This window comes from Hemiscyllium ocellatum, chromosome 26, assembly GCF_020745735.1.
Source record: "Hemiscyllium ocellatum isolate sHemOce1 chromosome 26, sHemOce1.pat.X.cur, whole genome shotgun sequence".
NCBI lineage: Eukaryota > Metazoa > Chordata > Chondrichthyes > Orectolobiformes > Hemiscylliidae > Hemiscyllium > Hemiscyllium ocellatum.
The window spans coordinates 14,653,781-14,663,398 of record NC_083426.1 but is presented as its reverse complement, the minus strand read 5'-3'; the positions used below and the strand labels follow the sequence as shown (position 1 = coordinate 14,663,398).

The following is a 9,618-nucleotide window of genomic DNA, read 5'->3' as shown; positions in this document are numbered from 1 at the left end:
ATGAAGTGGCTACTAGTCGCCCTCGCTTGTATCCAGCTCTCGGAATGTGTGATCAGGTCAGAAATTGTCACACGACAAGAGAGAGAACGGATAATCTGACAGCGAGGAAGAATAAAACATGACAAAACTTATAACTATTGTTTTTTCTTGGCAGAATGCCTTTGTTTAAGGGCAAATCTGCCCGTGATGTTCTCCAGGAGAAAGGGCTGCTGGAAGAATTCCTGATGAAACATCCATATGATCCCTGCTCAAAATATCAAGTGCCCTACTGCAGCCAATCTCTGGATACAACGGAACCAATGATTAACTACCTGGATGTAAGTCATTCATCAACAAAAAAATAAGAATACATCATAAGCTATATTTGTTGAAGCTTCTGCATATATTTTCATCTTCCATGAGACTTGTTGTTAATCAGTGATAACAACTGAGTCGATAAGCTATGCTTTTTGAAGACATGATGTTGTTCTTTAACCTGCTATAATTAACAGCACAAAACTCCAAGGATGGGATTTAGATATCAAGTGTGGGCTATTGTCATATGCTGAAAATCTCTCGGAGAAATATGGACTAGTTTGGGAAAGCTAAGTAAAATATTTGATTTTTTTCAAATAACAGGTTGTCATAATGTGTAGACGACCTAAAACCATTTGACAAAGTGCCATATACCAAGCTTTCCAATAAAGTTGAATGAAATTAGCAGTATGGATATAAAGTTGACTGAGTGACAAGTAGTGAAGTGTTGTGATGAGAAATTATCTTTTTCAGTCTAAAGGAAGGTATAAGATGGTTTCCCCTGGGATTAATACTTAAAGATCTTGGTCTATTTCAATGGTTTGTACTTGGATGTGCAGGGCACAGTGTCAAACTTTGCAGGGGAAACAAAATTCAGAAGTAATGTGAACAGTGAGAAATGTGGCAGTCAAAATGAAGAGGACAGAGATAGTTCGCTGGATTAGGCAAATACTTATCAGATAAAATTTACCATCGTTGTGTGAAGTTACACATTGCAGTAGAAAGGTCAGAGAGACAATATGAAATAAAGAGGGTACAGGAGTTAAGAGATCTAATTGTACACATTACAAATTGTTTGAAGTTGGCAGAACTAATTAATTAATAAGGTACATGGGCTTTATAAATAATTGCACAGAACATAGGTGCAAGGAAGTTATTGTATAAAACACTGATTCAGCCTGAACTAGAGCATTATGTCCATTCCAAACACAACAATTAAGGAATGACGCATGAGAGAAGGTTCAGAAATGATTTACGAGAATGGGTTCGGAGGTGATGAGGAATCCCAGTCACAGGGATAGTTCACACGGGTGGAAGCTGGGGCTGTTCTGTGTGACGAGGATTGAGTCAAAAAGAAGTTTGTTGGAAGATTCTGAATCATGAAGGATCAGGAGAGTGTGGACAGAACGGAAGTTCCCCATTGGAGGAACGGTGATTAGGAAAGGAAGAAATGGAGTTTGAGGAAAAACAATTGAGCACAGCTATTGACGAGGATCTCCAATGCACTGTCTAACAGGGTGGACAGGGCTACTTCAATTGTAGCTTTCAAAATGAAACTGGAGAATTAACTGAATAAAAATGCTTCCAGGATTGTGGGGGAAGATAATGGAGGAGGACTACATGAGTTACTGTTGTAATGAGTCAGCAAGACATGCTGCAATGAATGACCATCTGCTTTGCTTGTAACTATTCTCTGATTGTATGGAGCTTGATGCAGAATACCAAATCCAGTCTAAAGTCAAAGCTTCTGTTGCAGTGTAAGAAGTTACTGGTGACACCTGTTCTCACCAATGGTCGATATTACAGTATGCACTTAATTAACTGCGGTAGGGCTGCTGGCTGGTCTAGTATAACAGTTTGGCATTATTTTTAACAGCAGGTGGATCTGAGATATGATTTGAGATCAAAAGGGTTTAAATTGAAAGGTAAAATCATCTTAGCAATGGGATATATTACTCAGCAAAACAACAGAACAGAAAGATCGCTTATTCTTCCAAACTAACTTGGCTGCGTCTATGTCATTTATTTCATAAAGTGGTTATAGGGGGGATTTACCTTTGTTAAAGGGTATAGAATATAACAAGATGAATAACACGCGTTGCTCACTATATTCCCAGTTGCTAAGTTGAGGTCTTCTCGTTCTTGCTGACAGTTGTCATACTATGGAGCAATCAGCATTGGGAATCCACCACAGAGTTTCACCGTCATCTTTGATACAGGCTCATCCAACCTCTGGGTCCCTTCAGTTTACTGCTCTGAACAGTCATGCAGTGAGTAAATGTTACTGCCGATTTAAACATGTTTCTCTACATGATCACTTTTCTTGTTGAATTCAGCTGTAGAACAAGATTGAAAGAGAATGATATTTCTTGAATATTTGTAGCTTACCTTTGAGTTTTGTAAACCATCAAAAGGCTTGGAGAGAAAATTATTAGAATGCTAATTTCTTGATGGTTTTAGCAACGGCTAAAACATTTGAGTGAACCTACTCTATAAGCCTAACATTAATTTAAAATAATTACCAGTTTGTACTCCAAGGTAAGAGGTATTGCTGCTTTCGTATATCTTCACTTCATGTGGGACGGAAACTCCAAGGTTGATTCCACATGAGAAATTGTTGGCCATGGAAAGTATGTCTATCACACAGAGAAACAGATTGACTGCCATCCTGGAAATATGATACACTTGATAGAAAGTGGTAAGAGCTGAACACCTTCCTGCTCAGCCATCCTGCAGAAGGCAATTAGCAGCACTAATCCAATAAATGTGTATGGTACAATGTTCAGAAATGAGGCAAGGATAGAAGACAAAGAGATAGATGGGCAGGAACATTGCAGCAAAAGTTAGTGCTGTGTTTGAAATGACAAATCAGATTGAAAGGCTGAAAGAATGTAGAAAGTCTCTTCAATGTTATAAATAAACCAAACAAATTAAAAGTGTCATATGGAGGTGAGTTCTTCTTGACACTATGTCCTGGAATCTCAGAAAACCTTTCAGTCTTTCAAATTCATGTTGGTCTCTGTCGTGTCAGTGCCATTCCCGGCTTCAGCACCACAGCTCCACTGGCTGATTCCCTCGAAATCCCATCAAATTTCTTTCTGAAGTAATTGATCAGTTTGATGACCGTCACCCTCGTGGGCAGCAACTGCCAGGTCAGTACCACTTGCATAAAGAAAGGTACCTCCAGATATCCTTTTGCATTTCTTGCTCCAATCCCTCAATCCTGCCCCTTATCTGATTAGCTGGTGGCAAAAGCTTTGCTTGAACTACTTGTCTAAAACATCAGAAGAAATTCCAATCTTCTTCAGCTGCTCATAGAGTCACAGAGATGTACAGCACGGAAACAGACTCTTTGGTCCAACTTGTCCATGCCACCCAGATATACTAACTCAATCTAGTCCCATTTGCCAGCACTTATGATTCATATACCCATCCAGATGCCTCTTAAATGCTGTAATTGTACCATCCTCCATCACTTCCTCTGGCAGCTCATTCCATACATACCACCCTCTGCATGAAAAGGTTGTCCCTTAGGTCCCTTTTATATCTTCCCCTCTCACCCTAAACCTATGTTCTGTAGTTCTGGACTTCCCCACCCCAAGAAAAAGACCTTGTCTATTTATCCTATCCATGCCTCTCATGATTTTATAAACCTCTATAAGGACAGCCCCCAGCCTCTGACGCTCCAGAGAAAACAGCCCCAGCCTATTCAACCTCTCCCTCTCAATCAAATTCTCCAACCCTGGCAACATCCTTGTCAATCTTTTCTGAATCCTTTCAAGTTTCACAACATCCTCAATTTCCCTCAATGCCCAAGAGAATATCCCCAGCTTTTGACCCAACATAGTTCCACACTGGAAGAATTCTGGTGTCTAAATGTATTTGGTTATTGTATTTTTAAGGTATACCAATGAGGATGTTAACTGAAGGACATCCCGCAGTGCATCATAATGTATATATGTGGGTGAATGTAGACAAGCGAGCGTATGTCCTGCTCATAGAATGTCATCACACATGAACACAAAATGCCTTTCAGGATTGCTCCTCAAAGGAAAGGCAACAGATAAACATGTATGAAGGTTCAGGAATTTAGAAAGGATTCTTTGTAAAAACTGAAACATTTTTCAAATGTGAAGTAATAAATGTTTTTTTTAGCACAAATCTCTCTTCCTGCGTTAGATTAATTGCTCAAACATTTCTTATTAATATCATGACATGTATGTTCCACTACAGCAATGCATCACAGATTCAATCCCAGTGCATCTTCAACATACCATTCAAACAACCAGGGTGTATCTATCCAGTATGGAACAGGCGCCATGAATGGAATATTGGGATATGACACTGTCAGAGTAAGTCAATTGTGAACTTATCAAATAAATTAAATGACACAACACTGATAATTAGTGTCTAATGTTACAGCTAGAAAGTGCAGACACTAAATTCTTGCAGTCCAACTAACATGTTGTTTCAATTAGAAGCCAAGACATCATGTGGATACGTAATGAGAAAGTTGCAGAGTGCGTGCCAACTTGCAAGACAATGATTTGAAATAAATCTTGTCCAAATCCTTCCCATTAGAAATTTGACAAAAGTGTTTCCTATATTCCCAGCCATTCGGGCCAATTCACATCCTTATGTCTATTGTGTTGGATATGGAATATCACATGTTTTGGGAATCTGTCATGGCAAAGCAGTAACACTCTGAATCCAAAGATTGCGAGATCAAACACAGTTGTACAAATAATGCAGACCGAGTGAACTGGAGCTTTCTTGCTTCCCAGTGAACTGAATGGAAATAACCACAAGCTACTATTCAAGGAGGGACATACATTTTCTCCCTCATTGTTTTTCCAAACTGTATCCACAAGCCAGGATTGCTTAAAAACGTTTTATTGTTAATTTATCTCATTGGTGTTCATTATTAGCTGTGAGGGTAATGAGAAGCCTACTTGATAAGAACTGTTGAAGCAAATTAAGGGGAAGTTTAATTCACAAGACAATGTTTTGCTGAATTCCTCAGGTTTTCTCACTTGACCTTATCTTCCTAGATTTCAAACATCAACATCCGCAATCAGGAATTTGGTCTCAGTACTAGTGAACCCGGTGGCTTCTTTTCCTACGTTAAGTTTGACGGAATTCTGGGCATGGGCTACCCATCTCTTGCAGCATCAGGAGCTACAACTGTGTTTGAGAACTTAATGTCTCAGCATCTGGTGGATGAGCCTCTCTTTTCTGTCTACCTGACCAGGTAAGCACTTCTCACATGATTCTTACTCTATGCCTCTGAATGAAGCATGAAGTGGATATTTTCATTGGCTTTGGAGCGAGTGTAGTCTGTTCAACCCTGTGAATGTTTCACTCAAAATACCTACCTTGCCTGAACTATGAATATTCTTTTCCCTGTGTTGGGATGTCATGAAATCAAGCTCAATGGTGACTTTGAGTAACATGTGAGAGTCAATTATATAGTGTGGTACAATACCTCACACATGGAAGACCTATGCGCTTTTTGGTTCCCAATGTGCAGTTGGTCAAAGGTTCACTCAATTATTCCCCGAGATGAGAAGGTTATCCATTGATGAGTGGCTCTGCAAATCCATTCTATATTCCATGGAATTCAGAAGACGGAGAGGTGATCTCTTTGATGTTCAATGAACTGTCGTCTGTCACTACTCCCTATGATTAATTAAACAGAGGTGTGGTCACTTAGAGAGAGAGAGAGACACTGAGAAAGAAAGACTGCAACTTTGGTTGGCAGTTGCAAACATTGGAATAGATGCTTTAAATGCAGTTGAATTAAAACTTACACTGCGTGCCTGGAAAATGGAGTATCATTTCTGTATTTCTCCAAGGTTGAATTTCTCGAAAGATTCACAAGGCATTTTTCCGGGTAGAAACCGTTAGTAAGTTTCCCTCTGAGCTGTGCAATCGAGAACACAGTGGCACGATCCCAGGGTTAATGGGCAGTCATTTTGGCTGAAATGTTGAGGATTGTATCAAATCAGAACATCTGAACATTTTGCATCTGTACACATGACAATTGAGAATGCTCCATTGTTGAGAAAACTTAAGGCACAGATTGAAATATCTTTTGGTTCAGAAATTAAAGTACATGCTACATTTCTACTGAGTTCCTACAGCTGCTGATTAGAAATCTTGCTAGGTTTGTCTGCAATATTAAAGACACTTTTTTGAAGATTAGATTACTTACAGTGTGAAAACAGGCCCTTCAGCCCAACAGGTCTACACCGACCCGCCAAAGTGTAACCCACCCAAACCCATTCCCCGACATTTACCCCTTCACCTAACACTACTCAAACAAATGAATTGATTGTTGGGCATTTACAGCGATCTTGATGTGAAATGAATGCATCATTTCAAATGCATTCTTTCAAAGTGATTTGATTTCAACATTGAATCTCTTCTCTGGTGTTATCAACCCAATTCTGAATTGAAAGCAATAAAATCGAACAGAGCACAGATTATAACCTGTTTCATTCATTGAAAAGACATCGTTTTTTGACTTGAGCAATTAGTATATGGTGGAATTGTTGGTGTTGCCCAGAGTATTAATGGCAAGCTTGTACTCAATGACTTTTGACGAGTGAATTATGAAAATGACATTGATACAATACAGGAAGTCTCAGCACCAAGTACTAGTTCCCTAAACCAAAAATATGATGTTTTTCTTTGCTTCTCAGCTTGCTTCTGATTTTTCTGTGTTTTACAGACAGGACGGTGCATCTGGAAGTGAAATTGTGTTTGGTGGAATTGACTCAAGTCACTACACAGGTCAAATTCACTGGGTTCCCGTCACTCGTGAGGCCTACTGGCAAATCCTCATTGACCGGTAAGTGATTAACACCATCCACAACTAGGATCGATACTTTGAACTGACTTAATTTTGTGTTGTTCATTTAGCCCAATCAGTTTGGGAGCTTTTGAATGTTCGTTAACTCTTGATTCATTTCTCTCCCTCAGGGTGACAATCAATGGGCAGGTTGTGGCCTGCAGTGGAGGTTGTCCAGCCATTGTTGACACTGGCACTTCTCTCCTTGTTGGTCCCAGCACACCCATCAACACCATTCAGCAGTACATTGGAGCAACTCCAAGTTACTATGGCCAGGTAGAAATGGCATGTTTTAATACACTTCTAACATTTAAGTTATTACAAAGGGCAAATGACTATTTTTACAAAAATGTTGCAAATTCTCATTGAGAATTTGCTCAACAAAAGCCTATCAGTTTCTCGCAGTTTGGGTGGAGGGACAAAGATGCAATTATTGGAAGTACATGTTAAATTAATTTTAATAAAGATGTGACAATAGTCACTCTAGTCAGCATATATCACTAGAAATTATGCAAAATGCATCAGTACTTGCAGTAATATTCAGGTAAAGAGACTTTACATTTTTGAAGCTGCACATTCTAGGACAGAAGTCTCTTCTGAAATAGAGTGCAGCATTAGAAGGAAAATCCATTGAATCCAAAAAACAGTTCTCACTTTAAAGTTGAGTTGAACACAAATATTCAAAACAAAACTATAATTGCTGGTCTGGAAGCATCTATGGGGAGAAAGCAGTGATAACATTTTGAGTCCAGTAACTCTTCAACAGATCCTCATCAAATATTCAGAAATATTAATAGGTTAATCCTAAAAGGAAGTAAATTACATCCTCAAAACTGCCACTCCTTTCATTAATCTTTCACTTTTATTTGTGCATTCAGATTGCGACACATGTTGCGTTCTGTAATGATGTTAGGATTATGTTATTGCGCCATGAATTTTTTTTTATAAATCCTTCCATGGACACAGTGATTGAATACTGTCTCTGTTTCCTTGCAGTACACCATAAACTGTAACAATCTGTACAACATGCCCAATGTGGTCTTCACAATCAATGGAGTCGACTTCCCTCTTCCTCCACAAGCCTACACTTTGCAGGTATGTTTTTGGATAACTATACTGTGCTAGAATATACCTAAAATTTCAAAAGATTTAATGGAATGCATTGAATATATTCAATACTCTTCAATAATGTCATGCTCACTAAAGGTGATGATGAGATGAGCCAGTGTTAACTGTGCTTGTTTTCCTTACAGAGCACTTACAACAACCAAAGAAGCTGCATGAGTGGATTTGGTGTGACTGGTGGAAGCCTCTGGATTCTGGGAGATGTTTTCATTGGGGAATATTATTCCATTTTCGACGTGGGGAACAACCGTGTGGGCTTGGCTAAGGCTGCTTAATTCCTTCGTTTACGTTCTCATTAAAAACTCACCCTGATCGGTATTTCCGGGTTGATGTTCAGTGATCACATAGTACCCCAGCACTGAGTTGTCACATGGCTGCATAGTAAAGTCTTCATCTCTTGAATGACTCTGAATAAAGATATCCCATTGGCAATAGCGTGTGGACTGTGCTCAGCAGTGCTCCACATTAACTTATAACAAATGAATGTGATTAAATGCCTTGTCAAGGTGGGTTTTTATAGAAACAGATTAAGGACACTGGATCTGGATTGGAAATGAGAACATTGAGACAGTCTAACTATTCCCACACTTTGATTGTGTAGCACTTTTACTTGGTTCTTTCTTGGTTCTGACATTCGCTGTGATAAACTCTTGGAGCTGTGACACTCTCCAGAGACATGCAGGTTTCTGTTGAAGATAGACGTTGTCTGCAGTGAAATCTGAGTTGGTGTAAATGTGATCCTAACATCACACAGCTTCCTTTTCTATTCTCTGGAATCTTCTCATTACAATAGCTTCTAAAACGATATAATATAATAAAATCATGAAATGCAATTGCTCAGTTTTCTGTCTCTTATTCCTTTTATGTCTGTGTGCACAGGCATCAGAGTTCATTTCACATTTGAGTTGTTTGCTGTAATGATTGATTCATTTCATAGTTTATCACATGCCAGTAGTATTTTGTCAATCCTGGGAGACGGTCTTGTTAATGATTGTGAACAGAAAGTTGGACGGGTGAGGACTAGTTCTGATTCCATTTATGTCTCAGAATAATTTCATTGCAAATTCCTAACCTTTCAAGCTGGCACTCAGTTCCACTTCAGGCTAACTTTCAGTGAACCCTGGTTTAGAAATTCTAAGATGGCCAGCAACACTCCCCAGATTTCTGTGCAGAGATCACGCTATGTTTTCAGATCCCCACTCACTGTCTCCCGAAAAACGGTGAACCACTTACTTTTGAGAATGTACATTTTCTGTTTCACAATGCCAATATCAAGTTAGGATTTCCGATAGAGGATCTGAGGCATCAAAGGGCAGGACAAGTAACAGCCAGACTGATTGAATACGCTGATTGAAGAAGAGACAGGGACAATAATGGAGGAAGTAAAAAGTTGCCAATGCAACGCACTTTTACATCAATGAATGAAATACAAAAATACATTTGGAAGACGCAAGCTAAGAAAGAAACATAATTATCATAGTGGAGACCTTTTAAAATATTTGAATAGAATTCTACACATTTTAAATGCTGTTCTGTACGATTGTAGTTCCGCATTTGTAGAATCAAGTTTTCAGAGCCAGAGATGTTGATCAATCAGAATGTAAGGAATAGAAACAGGAATAGAA

General features: G+C 39.0%; 1 protein-coding gene across 1 annotated transcript; it reads left to right on the top strand.

The window, feature by feature from the left end:
- Positions 1 to 8,268, top strand: LOC132828154 (pepsin A-like). Its single transcript, XM_060845080.1, has 9 exons — positions 1 to 56; positions 155 to 317; positions 2,168 to 2,285; positions 4,249 to 4,367; positions 5,067 to 5,266; positions 6,749 to 6,868; positions 7,000 to 7,144; positions 7,865 to 7,963; positions 8,122 to 8,268. The coding sequence occupies exons 1-9, from the start codon at positions 1 to 3 to the stop codon at positions 8,266 to 8,268; spliced, it is 1,167 nt and encodes a 388-aa protein (XP_060701063.1).
- The last annotated feature ends 1,350 nt before the right edge of the window (positions 8,269 to 9,618 follow it).

Coding starts and splice junctions, on each gene's coding strand:
- LOC132828154 (XM_060845080.1), top strand. CDS start 1: ATGAAGTGGCTACTAGTCGCCCTCGCTTGTATCCAGCTCTCGGAATGT. Junction 7,145..7,864: donor CTCCAAGTTACTATGGCCAG/GTAGAAATGGCA, acceptor GTTTCCTTGCAG/TACACCATAAACTGTAACAA. Junction 7,964..8,121: donor CACAAGCCTACACTTTGCAG/GTATGTTTTTGG, acceptor TTTTCCTTACAG/AGCACTTACAACAACCAAAG.